Here is a 21076-nt window from a genome sequence, read left to right on the forward strand (position 1 = left end):
AAATGGACTTCCCAACGACGCGGATTGGCGCAGGTCGCGTGGTGATAAGGAAATAAAACCCACGTCAGGGTTCGCATCGCAAACTGTGTCGCACTTGGGGAGGAGCTCACTTTTTGTAGTCATTCTGCATTTGTTACTTGGAGAAACAGCTCCATTTTCGTGTCCGTTATCCAGATTTTCCGGAATATCTTCTTCAACCACCGGTGAAACTTACCTAAAACGAGAAGAAAAAGAAGGGAATCGATTAGTAATTAGCGAATGCGTTTTGAGAGCGAAAAGCTCTTTGAAGTTTCTTGCACACTGATCATCTGTCTGTTTCTGGTGGCTGTGGTCAGTTGAGCTGGAATTTGACAGCTAGCTGTCTGTTGAAGATATTTTCTAATAAGCCTGGGCCGGCTGGGAGAATTTCCTTTTCGCAGAAGTATGATAGGGGGGCACTGGAAATCTCGCGCCCCAGACAGAACACACGGTGCTCCCGAAAAGCACATCGAGTTCCCGAAACACCTGACACGAACAGCCACCGTTCGTGAGAGGCAGAAGAAAAGAGAGCATGGAGCTTTTGGGTAGACACAAGCATTAATTCTGTGACTGTCGTTTCTCGCTCGGTGTCAATCAACTCACGCACACATGCGAAAGGCTATGTGTGATTGGCGCAGCCAGACACTCCGGACGATGCAATTCCACAGACTAGGTAGGAGACTCTAGGGAGACAGACTTTTGGGTTCATGCGGCTTATGGGTTGATTTTCTTCAGTAGAGCTCAAGCGAAAGCGTTATCGCCACTTCTCCAGCCAGGCGTTCTGCTATGACGGTGCTGCCTAGACACATTGTTGACGATCGTTAAAGTGCAAAGCGCAGCCCACACAAAAAAACCCTCTCGAATCAAGATCAGGATGACAGCATGTCACTCATGGCCACAACAGGACGACGTAAGTCAGGAACTGGTGATGGTGCGCACAACGGTAACAGCCCCACACACGGCCAAGTCAGCCAGCCAGCCAGCGCTGTGTGTTTGATAATTCAATTTCCGGTCGATAAAAGGACGCTGCTTTTCACCGCCGGCGCACACAAAATATTGGCCCCGTCATCGTCCCGTGTGTTGGTGTGGTTAGTGCGCTGTTACGATCACTAGAGTAGAGTCGGGTGTCGGGGGTCTCGAGGTTCCACACTTAATTGCAGAGAGGTGGTGGTGGCAAGTAGCGAGAGCCTTGATGAGTCAATTGAAAGTTCACAAAAACCCCATCAGGACACAGTATTTGCAGATGGTACACGCCCCACCACTTTGCGTCAGGCAACTTCCTTCTAACCTTTCCCGGGTTCAGGCGAGCACCTTCCTTCTATTGCTCTGCGCGTCTGTCTGCAGCAGGCGACTGCAACCGGACTCCTCATCATGATGCAATGTCACTGGCGCCCTCTTCCCTTCTCTGCTGCTAGCCTGTGCTAATGACATTTGGTTGCCATTGTTGGTTGCGTCCTCATCAACTACGCTGCACTACTCGCCCTGTAACTATCCCATTCGGTGGTGGTGAGCTGATTCATACACTCGTTTTCCGTCCTTAAGTTGCTGTGCCACCACCCGCAGAGCCTGACTCGGCTTTGGTGGAACTGCTTCTTGAAGGAGGAGGTACACGGGCTTCTGTTTCTACTTTGCCGGAAATGACCTTTAGCCACACGCCATTCCATAGCGATATGCGTTTTGTGCAGAGACAAATGTCAAAGAGTAACAATCATGATGGCCACGCAGCAGATGCACCGCAAATGTCAATCGTACGCGTTTGTGTACTACAACGCGTAACCTTGTAATGTGCAAATCAATAGATTTACTCAGCGCGACTCTACGACACATCGATTGCTCCCGGGAGTGTGTGTGCCGGGTCGGCTTTTATCTCGCACCCGTACTCTCACACATGGGGAGGGGCCGTCCATTTTATGTTTAATGCATCATATGGTCAAACAGCATTCTTGTGCCATTCTGCGTTCCTTCTCTCTATTGCTACGTGACACGAACAGCAGAAAAGCCGGAAAACATTGAACATGGTAAAATCGAACTCACGTTTACACACATGTCATGAGTAGAGCCAGGAATTTTGCAAAGAAAACAGACAGATCAAACTAACGACCGATAGTAAAACAAACATAAAAACATATTTTAAAACCGTTGTTGGTAAGCATCTCGGTGCTTTTAATCCGCAACAGGGGAGTGTCAAATAAAATCAAGTGAATCGTGAAGTCGGAAAGTCGCGGAAAAATGTCAAACGAATCGCGAACACTTGAAAACGAGGAAAACATCGAACCAATGCGCAGCATAAATATAGTTATACCTCGCATCAATTCATCTATCAGCATTTCCGCAATCGGCACATAACACACCGTTTGATCTCGACCCCCGTGACCCGACCCTACCCGACACGCAGGTTATCCACCTTCACCTCGCCGCCCCCTTGTGCCAGCTCTGCTGGCAATGTGTTTTTAACGAAGATTCCTTCTTCTAACGAGAAGAAGGCTCGCCGTCTCCGTCTCCCTCTTACTGTGTCTCTTTCCTAGGTGAACGAAATTAAAAACGCTGTAAAGTCTGTCGCAATTTCCGCGCCATTTGGGTCCCCCACGGGTCGTAATGTAATTTTCCGCCAAAAAGCGAAGCGCTCATTTTTCCACGAACCAATCAACCAGCGTGTTCAAAATATCGACTGGATTTTTCCAGCCAACAGCGCTTGACGGGGTTGGTGATGGAATGAGCAGCACATCAAACACACCCAGACACCATCGATCGATCATACGGCGGCGACGACCAGAGTGTCCCGCCTTCGCGAAACGGTGGTCGATGCCAAGCCAACCATCCCGGCGTACGTAAGAGAAGACGCGCCGCTTTGTGTTGTGTTCCGTTTACACAAGAACCGATGATTTTGTTTATCGAAACAATTTTAGCATCGTCTGGTGTTTCGTAACGCATACGCGGGAGTGTGTGTGTGTGTGATTGCAGCCGTTCGGATGTGAAAGATTGACGACGACCGACGACACACCACGGTTGGCCTTTTTTAAGGAGGTGCGACGACTGGATGCTGTGCTGTAGGAAACTAGAGTGCGACGACTGAGGCATTAAAGGCTCACTGTGGAGACAAATCGACGTGGAGAGTTAAGACCCAAAGGAACAGAGAAAGAAAATCATATTAATGCTAGTTTTGCGCACTCCATTCTAACACGTGGGATGACGAAGACTTAGTGTGGGAGATGCTGTGGTTTGTTTATCGTAAAAATCACGATCTTGCCTAAACTATGTGCGGTTGCGGGCTGTCTGTGGTGATCTGGTAAATACCACCACAAACACACCAACAAACCAATCATCCGTTTCGCGAATCGAACAACAGCATCATCGAACGCGCATAAACCCTTCTCCTTTTCTGGCCCACAAACACTTTATCGCCGAGCGATGGTGGCCAGCCGGTATGGCATTAACATCCTATCGACTTCCCTAGTTTTCTTTATCGCGAACCTAAGACAGAGAGAGAGAGAGAGAGACTGGGGTTTGGGTGGTTTCCCTTTTTCTTTAAGTATTTTACATAAACCGGCATAAACGAACATCCACAAAAAAAGCCGATCGCTACGGTGTGCTCCGAGCGTCATGTAATTAAGACCAAATGATGGATAGTAATTGGAAAACTTTGACGAAATGCTTCCACAAGCGGTGTCGTGCCCGTGGTTGCCGCCCCTCAATAAAATCGGGATCTCGACGGGAGAGGTCATGGTAACGAGAGAAGGCTGAAACGGAGAAGTTAATGCTATTGAAATCGCTTACCGATGCACGTCAACTCGCAGCAATTGAAACTGGTTTTTGGAACTGACAATTTAATCTGAATCAGGGGCACCGAATTGTTTCAAATCTTCCCAATTTGATACGTTCCCGCCGTTCAGCAAACGGAGTACTGTGGCACGGTAAACCGACAAGGACGATTAGGACCAAAGGTCGTGTTGCAGCGTCTCGTATTCCTTAGTTTCGCTCTATTTACCATCTCAAAAAGGTCAGAAATCCCAAAGAGCAGGAAGCTCCCATGGCATTTGCCAACCGGCGGAAGGACTAACTAACACACGCCATGCAAAAATAGTTCAGTTTCTGGACTACTGGTGCGCCTCCCCCAGACTACCCTCCCATACCCAGACACCTTCATCAAACTTCCTCACTTCCTCGTCCGGGATAGGGTAGAGTTTGGGTTTCATCAACAGATTGCGAAACTCTGGCCCGACTCTGGTTGGCCGCCACGACGCTCTCATTTACTGTACTTCCTCCTCCGCGCCTCTCGTCTGGATCGGGAAGCGCCTAGACGAGACGACGATGGCGCGGGACTTTTTCTTCCGGCCTTCCGCACCGCCCGCCCTTCCGGAAACCACCGAGAAGGCATTTCACGGCGGTTTTGAGGCTAAATTCCCCCGCAATCAAGCTCTCACCCCCCGAGGGGGAGCGGCCAAAAGCTGGTTGCTAACTATTTACTGTCGGCATATTTTCCCAAACAAATACTTTCACAGTGGCGACGAGGAGGCGGCTCTCCCACCCAGGGGGCCGCCAGGTCTCACCCACCGGGTGGTGGAGCATAAGTTTTTTTTTTCTGTGTATAATAATGTTGAAGAGAAGAGATTAAGACGAGGAAAAGGGAGCCTGGCTCGGTTTGCTTGAAAGTTTAAACTCGGTTTGTGGATGAAATTGAGGTTAATTTTTTGTGAGGGTTACTTCAAAAAGTTGCGAGTGGCTTACTTTCCTAATGGTGATTTGAATAAAGAACACGCTTTTGGAAAAAGTTTTAATGAAAGGTAATAGCAATTAGTGAGATCTTATTAAAAAAGCAATGTTGTTAAAGTATAATTAAAAAATATGTAAATAGCAAAAAATAAAATTAACTTATCGTGAATTTACAACGAAACTAGCATAAGAAATAAGTTAAATGAACATTGCGAAACAAACATGATAACAGACGAGGAAATGAAGTGCAAAACAAGCCACACCACTTTCAACATCTTGAACAAGAAAGAAAAGTGTAAACTAAAGTGAAACAAATTAAAAACATACGCCCAGCCGGTGGCAAGAGCAAGGAGGCAGGAGAAAAAAATGTTGACATCATTACAAGTTGCTCACCGTCCTCGAACAACACCCCCGTGCACACCACCTCCCAGAGACCTCCCACCGCTCAGAGCAAGGTGGTGGGTGGTGCAAGTTCAATTTGTTCCAACTTCAAGTCAGGATGGCAGATAAAACGGATTACGGATGCAGAAGATATTACGGATAGCGGCGGCGACCGACGTCGGAAGCTGCCCTTATCCTTTCCCCGACAGGGCGGCGCGACTGTTCTCGTTTCGTTACATTGCCGCTGCTAAAAAGTCGCGCAAGAAGATGGATGTCAACGTCGTACTCGTTTAGGCTCGTCGCTTATGCAACTACTGCTCGTGTTGGATGATGCAACTTTGCCCAAGCATCCTCCACTGTGGCCTCCCCTGCACGCAGTACAAGACAAATCCCTTAGAACATCCCTGCCTGGGAACGCAAAGAAGGGTTGCGGTTGTGAGGGATCCGATCCAACAAACGTTCATCAAACTTCCCTCCGGACGACACCGACGACGATCTACTTTTCACAAAATTTCGACAAAACGGTACTATTATTGTCCCTCTCTCTCTCTAATACTGTTCTCGCCGCAGCATAATGTTGCCCGCGGAGACGCGCACACACACAGCAAGAGAGGAGTTGATAAACTTTGGGTCACTTGGGGTGTCCCCATTTTGACAAACTTTCACCCACCGACCGACTGCGGAAGGGAGCGCCTTTTTTTCGGGATGGTGTGGTTTTATCTTCGCCCACCGGACCGGAAAAGAGCGGAAAATTTGGCTTGAAACTTGCCGTGGCCGCTAGAGTCGATATCGGCTGCTTCCCGCGAAACCGGAAGGACCAAGTTTTTTGGCCAGGACAGAAACAATTAAACTTACAACGCGCGCGTGCCCCAGGGCAGCTCAGAGTGTGTGCTGTGTGCGATCATCTCACGCTCAAGTTTGGCAGCCCGAATATGGTCTTACTTTATTTTAATAGGCCTTAGCCATCGTGTGCCATTATAACATGCCGATTGGGTGTGATCTTTTTTGTGCTGTGCGACGCCAGAGAATGGAGCAAAAAAAAAACTTTGAACCATAAAAGAGATTTTCATCGACCGGAACTAAGAGCCGGAATCTCTCCTCGTCTCCTCGTCTGCTGCTAAACTTGGGCTCCATAACTTGGACTTGGTTGGCCAACATTCTTTTTTAAACAAATTGGGACTCAAAATTAAAACTTTCGCCGGTCTCGTAGTGAGAGGTTGGCGATCGTAAACGGAAATCTCGGAGAATACTGAGGGGTCCCAGTAATGGGGCAGGCAAATGCACACACAGCAATACTTCCTCCACGGCACGGTGGAAGATACGCGCGAAAAGCAATATCGTGTCAATTTTAATGGAACCACCATTGCCGCGTCGTTATTGCTGTTGATAACGCGCGCCCTCTTCTTGTGTGTTACTCATCTTTCCGCCTACCGGCCATCATATCGGGGCACCAAAGTTTGGTCGTTTTGTTCCAGCTCATTTCGAAACCGGGACAATGTTTCGGAGGACATCATTTGCCTCTCGGTGTGCTCTTTATAATTATTGCTACCTCTAAAGCAGGGCGCACAAGCAATCATGGCCGCCGTAATGTGCGTTGTAAGTTCAAGAGTGACACTCCAAATCAAGTTGTGTAGTCAGCCGCCCCTCGACCGAGACCATGGTAGAAGAAGAGAACAAATCGGAGATAAAAAATGTCCACCGGAAACGGAATGCCGATAAGAGTGAATCAAAACCTAGAAGTCTTGGCGGCGGCGGTGGTGACAGCCCAGAAGAAACACACACTCGGCCGGCACCTGGGGGAACATTCCAGACCGGAGTGTCAGAATTCTGTCGGACACTGACAAAGGCCACGCCAGCCGAGCGTAGCTCACTTCCCACGCTGGGGCTGTACTACTTAAGGACTTCCGCCATCATGCATCCAGATCGAGTTGTTGCCAGCTAAGCTAAGGTCCTTCTACTTCCCAAAACCGCGACCATGGACTATAATATTTTGTTCGACCTGACCGGAGTCATCTGACACGCTCTTTCCGTTCCGTCTATTGTTCTGCTCTGCTTGCGCCGCCGTGTGCTCGCATTTTCTGATTTTTAGCACAATTTTTGCGTTACCAGCATAAACTTTCGAGCAGATAATAGGCCAAGCAAGCAATAGACGACACCCCCAGGCCACCGGGGCTTTCTCTATCCGAGGAGTGTCTCCACCCCATTCGGAGAACGCCAACCCGTGCCGAGCCGTGCCGGGTTTTGAAACCGCACCGCACAAGACTACGCTCTGGTTTGGAGGGAGGTTGGGTTTTAGTACACACCAATCGAAAATGGTAATCGTATGGCTCCGGCTCCGACTTCGGGACGGTCCCAACCAACTACGTCTGAGTGTCGTTTGTTTGCTGGAGCGAAGCATAGGTTCTGAAAAATGGCAGAAAAAAGAGCGAAGGAACTGATATAACATAACGATCCCCCCTCGCGGCCTTCTCGCTGATCTAGGGGAAAGCGAGGAAGAAGTAGTGCGCACTGGGCAGGACTGAAGTTGGCGCGGGGACCACCCCACCACAGCTCTCTGTCGATGATAACAAACAAAAAATGGAAACGCATATGCATGCAGCATATTACCAGTTCTCTGCGTGGAGACATCGGCACACATGCCGCCCCCTAACTACACCAGCCGCCCACCCACTGACCAACATCGCGCGCCCTTCATTTGCGCAGATAACAACTTAGGGGGGCCGACTACTCATACGCCCTCTTTCTGCTGTATGTGTGGTGACCCACGATGGGGCGACAGAGAACGGCGCTGCCGGGGCAGAGTGTAGACAGGGACATGTTTCCCACGTCCTTTTTATGTGTTCGGTTTGTTGATACTTGGCGCGGACCATAACCGGTGGCCCCCCTCGCCAGAGGGCGCGCCGATTTGCCGGGAGAATTGAATTTCGGTATCGTTTGGGGCTTCGTTCTACACACGCGACTTCTTCTGCGCGAAGAACCTACCAAGGAGTAGACGGCGCCATATGGAGACCGCGGCCGCGGCGATGATGGCAAAACAGCTTTGGGCTTACACCGGGGAGGTCGGTCGTGTGCGTCTCGTTTTTATTGTGTGCATCGAAAGTGTCATCAGTGTTTGGTGAGGGACCGCCCGCCCGGACCCTTGGGCGCGCCCATTTCGACCCAAACATTGCGTGCCACCGGTCATATAGTCCGACCCCGAGAGGGAGTCTCTCTTTTTCTTCAACGGATCATCATAATCGCACATATGAGAGCGCAAGTCGTAGTAAACCCATAAAAACCATTCTTCCCAAGTTTCTTGGACCGCCCCTCGCCACTCTCTTGGTATAAGGTCGAAAGTAATGGGGCGGCCAAAAGCACTTGAAATCAGTGCTTCGCCGGAATGGCCTTGCGCTGATAGTTTCGGTGTCCCCATCTGGCTCCAAGTCGGGCGCGCGCCAGGTCCTACGTCGTCGAAGGAACTGGAACTACTCGTGAGCACAGTGATCCTGCTGCTATTAAAAACGATTGCCGTCTGGGCAGCGGGCGATGGCGACACACACGAACGCTCGACGACAGGCTAATGTCGAACGGCGGTGTGTGATGGGTTTGATGGCATTTTGCCCGTTACTTTATGACTCCCTTCCTCGCTGTAGAGTTCCTCTGAAGACCCTTCGCGTTTCCTTGGAAGAAACCATCGATGCAAGGTGCATAGAACAGAGCCGCATTGAAAGTGGTCGGTCGGCGCTTGATTGAAAAACTTTTGCACTTCAGCGTCATGTGTGTAACGGCGAATTCTAAGCATAACTTCTCTCAACTGGCTTCTTTAGGGCAGGGTTTCATTTGGACTTGCATTCACAGTAATGGTTATTACCTTCTTTTTTTTTGTTCTCCGAGAGAAAGTTTTCAAAGTGCACCCGGGCAAGGCAAGAAGTTCTCTCTGTGGTGAAGTGATGAAAACTTGCTGCGTAAATGCAAATAAGGGCAACGAACAAGGACGATGGTCGAGAGCGTAACACTCCCCAATGTTCATGCAATTGCAGTGGAAGTTTCGAAAAACCAAGCGCTACACAGTGAGAAGCTAGAATCACAGATCACAGAAATGGCGTCAATTTGTCGAGCAATATCCGGATGAATCGGACATTTATCCGAGAAAAGGCGGAGAGGCCACGAACTTCCACGTCCTCTCTTGGAATGCAGATGACTTCCGCTCAATGAATCGATATTCTCGATGGCGATGTAAGATCTACGCAAAGAAAACCCGCAAGTACCGTGGCGCAGCGCTTACGCCCTCTGCACATGCCACAGATATTGGAAAGGAGATCTCGTCAAAACACCGGCGATTGGGAAGGAAGACACGAGCGATATTCATAGCATCCTACTAACGTAGTCGTGCTTCGGGTGAGCGATCGGCGGACAACAACAATCCTCAACAACTCCAAACTCCGTGCCAGAGAGAGCAAGGGATCAGAGAAAGAAATTCAATTAGATTTGTGTTTTGAAGTACCTGCTGCTGGTGTCCTCGATGACATTCCTTTTGCCTTCTCCGGCGGACGACCACGTGGTGGGTAGTTTGGGGGACAAAGATTTCTTATTGCTATGACCTGTAACGCAATTGGATGCCGGATTCCGTGGCAAATTCTTCATGGAACTGTTGTTCTCGGTTGCTGTTAGCTGGAGAAGGGGTTCCAGACGGGATATCTCGTACTTTCTTTTCCTTTTCGGAAAAGATTTTATTGCATTACGCGCAGTTTAGAGCTCCTGATGGTTACACAAGTACTTGCAGAAGAGAGGTCCTCGAGTTTCGTCCACTCTGCTCCCTCTGCTCGGCGCCAACACGGAAAGCAATTGAATTAATTCCTCTCCGCACACATTAAGCAGTCAGCAGTCCTGTACAGTCCTGGGATACGGAAAATGCGCCGGGCGCAACGCTTAGAAACATATCATCATTTTGTCTTGACAATTTCCATTGCGTGCGCAACAACAACCTTCCGGTGGCGGGCGGCATATTTTCCACTTTGCGGTCGGCAGACAGAGTCTTGTTGTACCGCTGGTAACGAAGTACAAGTTCGAGTTGATAACAGCGGGGACCCACGACATTTTGACATGGAAGCATGGCTTGAAAATCAAGTCATTAAACAGAAGTGGGACCCTCTTCGGGCGTTCCGTGTTTACTCTGCGCGATAATGGACGACGACGGTGAGTAAATCATCGTGCGCTGGGGGAACGTATCGACCGTATCTTTGATGGGCAGACCACCTCCGATAGCTACTAGAGGACCGAGCACGAAACTCGGCTAAACATTTCCCATGAAACACGCGTATCGTTTCTCGCGTGTAGAGAGACTTGCCGCGTCACATGTAACATGTGATGAAACTGGAAGAAATGTCCCACTGACAGTTGGGCATGAAATCAATCAGAGGTATCAGAGATCCGTTTCTTCGCCTCACAGCGCGCCAGCTAAGGTGTGCTAGGTACTGGCCTCGAGGTGTGATTGTTATCGCGAACCATTCAATTAGTAGGGGCTGCAATCCATAAACCACCGGACCTCTTTGGTGTCCACAGACGGGCGCACGAGGGACGACAATCTACAACACACACACACACCCGATAACACACTTGTGAGAGGGTTTCGAGACAACAATCTGTATTGTAAAAAATCAAGGGTGCACTACGGTAGGCAAACCACTTTCGGTAATTGATCTTTCCTCTGTGATGTGAACACGACGACGGTCGACGTTCAAACGCTTTTTTATGCAGCTCTTACACCGTACCTTGGCCGGCATCGAACCCGACAGATAACACAGTGTACAACAGTGTCTTCCTTGCGATAGGGTACACCTTGTTCTTGTGCCGGGCAGTTGATGAGAACATCCCACTATACTATCGATTGGTTTGGGACAAGACAATAGAACACGTACTCAAGGTAACAACCACCACGTCTTATCGGGGGAATCATCAGGGAAACAGACGGGAAGGAGACATCCTCCAAGCCATGCGCATCACCAGAGAGAATTGATTTCTTTCCTAAAGGCCACGGCGTACGGCGCTGGAAGAGGAGGAGAGGTTCAAATCATAAGCTCGAGTAAACAACACACGAGTTTGGTACGTCCAATGCACTTCCGCCGTAGGAAAGGTTAGAAGCTCCAGGTTCTGCTGGCGGATGCAGAAAGGATGATGTTGTGCCAAACATATCTTGCACAACCATCAGAAGAAAGCATTACAACGACCATAGCAACTCCGTATATGAAGAACGGACGAGACAGGAGCTTCGAAAGGTTATATGTGGTTCTCGGAGTATCTTGGCAGGAAATTGATCACGTGGCACCAACGACGACCACCGGTCTTCTTCATTCCATTCCGTCTTTCAAACGCCCATATAATTTGAGAAGCAATTTGTCGGAGCAGAAAATGGTAAGCTTCTGCGGTTCTTGTTGTCTGCCTGTCATATTGCTGCCCTGTATAGGGCTGGACTTTCATTCCTAGACCTGGACGACGCCCATGGCAAAAATCGACCATCGCCGGCACGTGTTATCCACAGGATGTCTCGACCCGGCGCGTAGATCCTAAAAGTTATCGCAGCGAATCTGGTTCATCAATTGAAACTTTACCCATTACCTTCGATCGATACCGGACACTGTGGACACTAACGACGGAAAGTGCTCCCGAAGTGCGCCCATAAAGGGATTTACGATTCCGTCGGCCTTGGCCGCCATTCTCGCTGCATTGGGAGGGGGCGGAAGCAGGTTATAGGGGGAGCGAGAAGATATATTGAAACAAAATTAGAGTGTAGCTCTCTTTAGTTACACGCATCCATCATCCGACCGAGGAAGCAGAGGAAGGAACGCTCGATGACATGGGATTAAAACTGACACTAATGGAACTAGTTGCTATGGTGCTCGTGTGCTAAGGTGTCGAATTTGCCCCAAGGTAATCACAATGTCAAGGTAGTTTGTTCCGAAGGTAGTAGACCAAGAAGACGACACAGGTTAATTTTCCTAATTGAAGCATGTCGCCCCGCCGGTCAAACACTTGAATTGTCGAATCCCACAACACACTTACTAGATGCTCCTTCAGGTCCTTGTTGGCGCAGATCGGACTGAGCCACTGGTGCAACCCGACGTAGCGCTTCTGCATCATCTTCAGGGCCGGCGCCCCTTGGGCGTACGGTCCGCCCAGCAATGATGTCCCCATCGCGCCACCTTCCAGCACAACCATCGTACGATTGGCCGACGTTTTCCTCGAAGCCCGGTGCGCGCTTTCGCTCTACACCAACTCCGTTAGACGATTGAGAATGGAGATTGCGACTTCTTGATCAGCGCGCGCGTCAACGAAGATGTGCTTTCCCCACGAACACGAAAACTTCACTCTCCCAAGCAGAACCGGAACATCAAACCACGGGAAGGTGACTAACCAAAAAAAAACTAACAAACGGGGAACGCACGCGGCTCTATTTGCTTCCCGCGGTCAAAACAACACACATTTAACAACGAACATTTGGGTGACGACCATCGGGAAGTGAGCGACGGACGACGTCGTCGACGGCGATGACGCACTTTTAACACTACACAACTGCTCTTTGCTTGCTTTTGCTACTTAACCACCGTTACATCACATCATCATCTTCCATACTACTGTATAGATAGAGAGGCACTACCGAGGAGGCCGCTGGAACCTATGAAAGCTATTTTTCCTTTCCTGTTTTGTGCGCCTAACACGCGCCACTGTTAACACTTCTCTAAAACGACACTTTCCTTCACAGCCGAAAAACGCCTAAACGGTGGCGGGTGCTCTTGTCAGAAATGAAACCGTTAAACTGAGGCGAAGTAGTATTAGCGGGTCGCAAACGCCCCCAAACAACACGAACGACGATTGACCGACCGAGTGACCGACCGAGTGACGGCGGTGTTCCTGCTCTCCGTTAATGTGCACACACTTTAGAGGCGCTTTACGACACTTTGTTTTTTATCACCGAAACTAGAGAAAATATAAAACGGGAAATAAAATGTAAACAAATAGCCCACAGCGCCGAAGGCCGAAAAGCGTTTCTTCGTTTGTCGAGGGTTGCTTCGTTCCCACCTCGTTAGAGTGTCGGCGCTATTCGGGGTGCCGCGTCCGTCGTCTACTGAGATGATTGGACACCCAATCATTCGAGACCGAAAAGCCAAGGATAACTATGTCCCCATCACACACACACGCCAAACTGTTGAAATGTTTTTATGGAGATCCTTTTCCAGTGTCCACCGCCGCACACACCCAAGCAAGGCAGTAGGCGACGACGCGTGTCGAGATGACTTCTACTACCTTGTTAAAAAGCACACACCAGAGTAACACAGAGAGGGCGCAGTGGAGCAGAAGCGTGTCCTGTTTTATCGGCGGGGGTCCTGGTATCCGGTACGTGGCGGCGGGAGTGTCACCATACGTCTGTGCGCGGGTTCTGCTGCCAACAAACTGTCGTCCGGTTGTGTTGTTCCCTGCTGGGTTGGAGAGAACTGTCCCCGCGAGGAGTGCGTGCTATTATCGGTCGGTCGACCAGAGAGAGTGAGCGTGTCGCCGTCGCCGTTCCGTTGCGGTCCGGTGTCTGCGTGTTAGTGATTATTTTTTTCCGTTCATTATCTTTTATTAGTTCTGCCACTTCATGTCGGACCGACGAGCGCGGTGGCGGCCCCGGGGTTTTGCGCGCCTCGCGATGGAAAAAAAAGTCAGCCACTTCCGGGGTGAGCCGACTTTTGAGACGATGGTGCCGCGCCGATCGCCCAAGGGACATCCGGCAGTTATCTGGCACGTCCCACGTCCCTCATCTCCTCTATATCTGGTATTGTGGTGTGTCGTCTACGAAGTTGCAACGTTTGTGGCTTCGGACGCCAGAGCGATATCGCAAAATATGTACCGCCGATTCTTACATCGTCGTTGTACGCCCCGGTGCGCCATCGAGGACATGGGAACACCCAAAGAACCGGGGGGAGTCCTGCCTCCGGCCGAGAACAACACACGCCCAACAACACGTTCTCTATCGGGTCTTTTAAAAGGCCGTGTTAGATCGCTTATCTCCGCACAGGATAGACCAGATCTCGTCCGCACCAGCGCCGCCCCAACCAGCACCCAGATTTTCAGCAACTCTGTAACAAGGGGGGCTCTCCCCTCTGCTAGTTCTCCTCCACCAGCCACCAGCCCTCCAGCACTTTGCATATAGATTACAAAATCTGTCGAAAGTTGTCCGGACACTGCTGCGCGTTTCCCTAGCTCTCCTTCCGTTGGTGATTCTGATGGCGGCGGCGGCGGTGTACTGAAAACCGATTATCCTTCGGCGATTACGATGATGTCCTGGTGCTGCGACGCGACGACATGCAGGTGTAATCGTCCGCCGCGTAACGTCACACGGTGGACGAGTTTCTTGTCGTGTTTAGACGGGCGCCTAGCGGCGAGATTTCTTCTTCCGGCACAACAACACCCCGGTGCTCGCGGGCGTTGGACCAGATTTTGCTGGCAGCCACAGACAGGAGTAGAAGAACCGCCCAGCTGTGTGTAGTGCGCTTTGGCTGATGTCTTCTTACGCAGCATCGTTTAGCGCCATTTGGCTTTGCGTTGTCGTGGTTAGCATTAATTTTACATCAATTGACCAAAATCTAAAATACACTATCCTTAGGTACCTTTTTTCTGGTTTCCGGTGGTTTTAGGGATTACTACCCTCTCTCTTGAACGACTGAGTTAAATAGGATGTTCCTTTTAAAGGGATAAATAGTGACGTTTGCTGCTTTTTTGAGCGCACGATTCTGTTCTTGTACTTTACATAGGCCACGCTAGCTGGTGCTTGTTTCTTCACTTTTTGTTGTGAACTACCGAAGGTTCCGAAGCAAATCCGTCGGACCACATGTTTCCCTGACGAAGGACAGCGGAAACGCGGTCACACCGCATCGTGCTGGGAATTTCTCGGGATTTTGTGGGTATTCGCTTTGCACTCGAGCCCGCAACCCTTTGCTGTTGGCTGTTGACGTCCGAACGATGGCGGTCGTCGGTCTTCCAGAAGCCGATAGTGTTTGTGGCGTGCAGATATCGTCGTCGTACCAGCGCTCCGTTCTTTATCGAAACCGAGAAAGACTCTGATGGTGTGCACACACACACGCTCTCTCTCTCTCTCTCTTTCTCTAGTTTTTAATGCCCTATCATCGCGGTCTTATCACCGAACTCTCCCCCGATTGGCGTTCCTCAACAACGGTGGAAGATGCAGAGCGAAGGGACGCGTTCTCGTTACAACACAACTTCTACGACGTCGTGGCAATCAAATCTGTGCTCAATGTTGTCCAGCCGCAACTGGTCCGACTCTGGACGGGCGCAGCTGCTTCGACTTCTGGGTGCTTTTTTGTCCATATTTATCGGCGTTTCTCGCTTAGGCTATATATACCCGATAACGGATCTTGTGCGTTGTGTAGGGCGCATATGGTTGACCGGCGAGGGTCGTGTTGTGCGATAGCGGTGGCTATTCGTCCTGTTCTGTGATGGCTGTGGTGTGGCGCGATAGGTTGTTGGCGCTCAGGTACAGAGCATATTAAACGTGCTTTTTTCGTTCTTCACGGGCGATGGTTGTGCTGGAAAATGTTAAATCTTTAGGTTAGAACAACGTACGGCTCGCAAATGGTTCACACATTTTGAGTCGTTCCGTTCGTCTTTTCATTCTTGACCGACCGGTACCGGTGCTGCTGCTGGTGCTGCGTTGCTGTGAGTGAATTTCTTTGATACTACCAGAAGCCTTGCGCACAGATTTTCCATCAATACTTTGATGATTAATGAACATGAACGAAAGAACTTCTGAGATTGGGTTTCTTGCTTTCACCAAAAATATAAATCCCGCCCTCTTTAATGTTGCCGCGAGCCCAGAATCGAAAGCTGTCTCCATTAATTTCCAGTTTCATTAATTTGAAAGGCGGTCCCTCGGTACCGTTAAGAGCATCATCGCTGTCAACAGCTACCTCCGCGCGGATCGTTGGCAAAGGACAGAATTAAGCAGCAAAAAGGCATTACTTACACCCCGGACCAGACAAACCAGACGTCGACCATTTCCGGAGAAACCAGTGCCACCAGCCAGATAGACCGCGCACACACAAGCAAAGCAATGCTGGAGCCTAGGACTAGGAAACCCCGGACTAGGGCCACCATTACCGATGCCTGTTAGTAACGGATGGTTTCAGCTCGCTGAACCGAATGGCCGTAATTTGGCTGACGCGAGGCGCTTATAAGGTATCCTCCCTCGTCCTACCATAGTAGAAAAAAAAAACTCTCACCCAAACAGGTGAACAGAAGGTGGACCCCGGCGTGTGCGCGTGCTTTGGCCACATGGCAACAAACAGAACTGCTACGACCATAAATACTGAGCCCTTTGATGAGGAGGGCATCAAAACGTAGCCGCGAGAGCCATTTCTGCGTATTTTCTCGTTTGCCTGGCAGGGGCCAGCCGACACGTTGTGACCAGGATCATGTCCTCTATGTCCTACACGACCCATCTCATCTTCACACGTCTGCTGATTGCGTGCCGCCTGCCGTCGGCCGGTGTTTCATTTTTGTATTCGAAACACTTACGACGACAAACTCGATTGCCGTGCGCGACAAACCGTGTTGTTGTGCGTAGCATATTCGGGGAAGAGCGGCTGATGCGATTATGTTGAGGGCGCTCTTTTTCTTTCACTTCGCTCGAGTGGTGTTGTTGTGCTGGGTAAGGACAAAGTAAGGGCATAAAATAAGCTCCTGCCGGGAGTGGTCTCTAGACTCCGAAGGTATTGATGAAGTGACGACGGCATTCCAACGAATGTTGGCAAAAACAGTGGCCGGTGGACAGACGATGAAGGAATGGAGCTCTGATACTCGGAAAAATTGTTGGAAGAAACGTTTTGGGGCAATAATAACGATTGATGTTTTTGAGAAGGCATCATCAGACGACGACCAAGGGCGAGCACAGAATTCAATTTGATCATGACTTACAGTTTCGCGCTGTCCCTCGGGACTATTGGGCGAGCAAAACATACACTTCGATTCGTCTTAATCATAGCGAAATAGTCATCATTCCACAAAAAACAAATAACTTGGGGACAGACAGACTTGGGATAGACAGATTCTGTTGCATTTTTTCCCGGTATCCCTTCAGAAGTGGCTCGAGTTGCTGAAGTAATCTTACGCCGTGGCCGTACGACCGCCGCAAAGACAGGATAGAACCGCTTCTGATGGCAACCAGGTAGCTGCTCTAGGTTAGCAGCTACCATTTGGCGCACACGAAACAGGCCCACACAGCACAAAAGAACAGAAAACATAGCTCGACGATCATGATGATGATGATGGTGGGTTCATTGGACTTTTCCAATGACTAGTTCTTCTTTGGCTATGATTAGATTACCGACCGACGGACCTGGAGCGCGCTCCCTCTCTCCTGGGTTTCTGCATGGTCACGAGAAGTTGAAACCGTCAGAAGGGGGAGCAGCAGTCTGGTGGTGGGGTTGCTGGCACGCGGTTGCGGTCAGGTAGAGATGATTTTCACGAAACATCTTTCGTTCCGTCGCCGCCGTGTTCGGGAAGAACAGCCCGACGGCGGCCGGGAACTGAAGCATAAACCGGTTGTAGTTGGGTGCGCCTGGTGTAGTGATTTTCGAACCCACCGCCTCCAGAACATGATAGAGACCCTAAGACCACCTCCTGGTGGTGGTGATGGTCCCGGTAAGTTGCTGATTGGTTGGGATGGGGGGGGTACCGATAATTTTCCCCAGCATAATTGCACACCGAGCGGCGACTCCGGATCGACTGTCGGCCGGTGCGGTCCGATTGTTGGGATCTTTTTTGCTGCTCCTGCAACCATCGGAGCACTTACGGGACACACAGCACAGTGCACATCGGCCAGTGAATCGTAACGACCACAAAATGGCAGTATGCTTCTCCGCAAGACCTCCACAAAATCAGCTTCCCGGTTGGTTGGCTGATGCTGGACCAACAGAAAATATGTTCACCAACGAGAGCCTGGTACTGACCAACTCTTGTTGCCGACTTGGCACCAATAGCTTAATGCTAATAGAAATTCGTCCCATTTTGGAATCTCCCTCAACATCAACTTTCATCTCTTTTAAGGGTGAAATTTAATGAAAATGGGGAAAATTTTCAAGCAGTTAAAAATTAAACAGTTGAGCTGCGGTAATCTCGTTTCAAGTAAAATCAACTTCACGTAACGTCAATCTGGCGTATGCGTTACACCACTTCACCAACCAACGAGAATATCCTGGTGGCCCCGCAGGCAGGGCGCGGACTTCAATAATTATATTTGCTAGAAAAAAGTGCTTTTCAGACATTTTCATTAACTTCTTCCAGTCCGCCGGCCAGCCACAGCCAAGCTGGTGCCCACTGTTGCTGCCTGCCGCCGAAGTGCATCCGTTGCATACGGACGTTTTTTTTTTCGGTTTAAACAACTCAGCAAATTCCCAGAGCGCGGGTGCAGCGATGCAAACACAACCCGTGGCTCTTCCGCCGGTCTTCTCTGCGCAAATGCAAACACAAAGTAGGTGGAGTATGCATTTTACCACGGTTTGCCCATGCAGCGCCCCGGCAGCACCGCTGGCCACCAGAGACCGCGTGATTCGGAGAAAGATTTTTCTTCCCGTGCGCACCCGGTGCGCTGTAACGGAAGAGGCCTCCCCGGTACTTTTGTCGGATGTTGTTAGCTCGTTTTACTTTATATCTCAGTCGTATTTTGCTGGCTAGTTGTTTTTTTTTTACTGTTCACTAAAAATCCTGGCCGTTCCAACGCAAAAAAGAAAGCTAATTCCGTTAGCACGGCTCAATGCGTCCCAATTTGCTCTCTCTCTCTCTCTGTGCAAGCTCTGTCTGTGGCAAGCGGCAAATTGCTGCACCTAACCTATTCACGTAAAATTATGCGCTCTGTGCTACCGAGAGCCCGACAGCAGCCGGCCGCGACCCTTCACCGTGACAGGATATTCATTTTCCAATTTAAAAATCACCAAACTTCGCCCGGCTCACCAAACTTAATTCAATTCCATGCCGAGTGAGCACGGCTCACGTGGAGTGGATTGGACTTGAGAGTTGGACGGTGCAGCGTGGATGGATGAAAACGCTGTCGGAAAAATATTCATGAGAATCACTTAAAGCAGCGCGCCGGTGAGAAAGTACGAGGGGGAAAAGCCCAAACTCGCTCGATTAATACAACGAACGAAGTTTTAAAAAAAGCATACGGAACAGAGAGAAAGAGAGGAAGATCTGCCTCCATAACGTGTAGCCACGAAAATTCGGAATCATAGTTAAGGGTCTCACAGCACACACACACAAATGGTGCACCATGCGGCAGTGGCCAGCCGCCGCTCATCATAGAGTCCGCGTCAGTGGGTGTTGATCTTCACTAACCTTCTTTACTGTTGCTGAGCGCAAACATAACAGTTTCCACGTGGAACCAAGTAGTAAAAAAAATGTCGAAACGTTCCGTGTTTCGATGCTTCTCTTCCTGCTGATGATTAAACTTTCCTATCTCACGGTAGATGGGTTGTGCACTCGGCTTTCGAACCAAAACTCGTACCAGAAACTCGCATAAGAAGCAGTTCGTGGTTCGCGCTCGGAAGGTGTGTAATTTATGTAGAAAACAAACGACTCTATCGTAGAATAAATTTGCACCATTTGGGTGATGAATCGAGCGAAGCAGAGCAGCAATGGGGCGTGTACCCGGATTCATTGGGGCTTGCTGTCTGTTATGTTAATTAAATTTTGATAAACCGATAAGATAGGCTACTGAAAAAGGAGGCATTCCTCATTGGCATTCATCCTTGGAATGCGCTCGAAATTCATTTAAAAATTGCGATTGATTGAGCATGAAAAATGAGTTCCGTTCACATTTCGCTGCTCAGCGGCTTCGTTCTGGTCACGGTTCCAACGGGTCCGTTTCCGCTCCGATTTACGTCAGTCAAAAACGCCGCACATAACGAATGCAACATCTTTACGCTCTCGCGCACATATGTGTGAACCCGTATGTAGGTGCTGCTGTACGCTCTAGATACCCATTACCACCCCGTGTGCTCTTTTACGTGAAGGTCCGATTTCACTCGCCTCCGCCGCCGCTGACGGCGATACACAACACATCTGTTGTTGCAGGGGGCCCGTCGCCGCGTTGTTTCTTGGCCCCGATTTCTCTGGCAATGGCGCGGGGAATAGTGTGATGTTGGTTTCGCTCCCAACTGTAGGCCGCCGCTTAGGACGACGACGAGGACGAGAGGGTGGTAAAAGAAGCCACTATTCTGAAGACAAAATATGAATCCCCACGCACACTGAGGGAGATAGACCAATGCAATGCTATGATGGTGGTGGTGAAGTAACTAAACGACCAGTCTTGGGTTTCATGTGCTAGACACACGTCCACTGAGAAGCACCGAGAAGGAAATGCGATATCCGTTGGCCAACAACACGGTAACATCATCTCGGTAAGGTGGTGGTATCACCAGATGTTTAGGGCCTTTACAGGTTTTCCGAAATAAAACACTCACCATAGGCAACAAGTTGGTTTGGGGTCAATATGATCTACACCCAATTTATGCTTACCAACTTTTTGTAAGAATTGCAGTGTTGGAGCCTACAGTACTCGATAAAAATGAACATGCATCAGATGCATACGCTAAAAAGATAGCTACTTGGCACGAAAAGACCAACATCATGTCGCTACACTAATTCTTACAAGCAACTGTCTGGCGTGGAAAATTTGTCAAATGGCCACTGCAACAGATGAAATTGAGACTTTTCCATAACACATTCAGGGAAAAGAATATTGCGCAACCCCGTTTAGTCATGTTTTCTTGGCGTGTAGAACATCGAGAGGCACAATTGCGATAAAGCTCACACACAGCCGCGACCGGCACACATTTGAAACTAGAATTAAACTGCCTCGGACGTCGCCTAACCGGAGCACAACATGTCGAACATTCTTCCTCCTCCTTCCTCCAGTCCTCCTCATCCTGTTCAGGAA

General features: G+C 49.7%; 1 protein-coding gene across 1 annotated transcript in view; it reads right to left on the bottom strand.

Moving 5' to 3' along the window:
• LOC128270141 (maternal protein pumilio) overlaps nt 1–12303 on the bottom strand; it is a 62456-nt gene extending 50153 nt beyond the window's left edge. The window contains exon 1 of the mRNA XM_053007545.1: nt 12148–12303. Coding sequence (XP_052863505.1) covers nt 12148–12303 — 156 coding nt within the window. The remainder of the gene's footprint in view (nt 1–12147) is intronic.
• Nucleotides 12304–21076: the final 8773 nt, after the last annotated feature.

Source organism: Anopheles cruzii, chromosome 3, assembly GCF_943734635.1.
Source record: "Anopheles cruzii chromosome 3, idAnoCruzAS_RS32_06, whole genome shotgun sequence".
Taxonomy (NCBI): domain Eukaryota; kingdom Metazoa; phylum Arthropoda; class Insecta; order Diptera; family Culicidae; genus Anopheles; species Anopheles cruzii.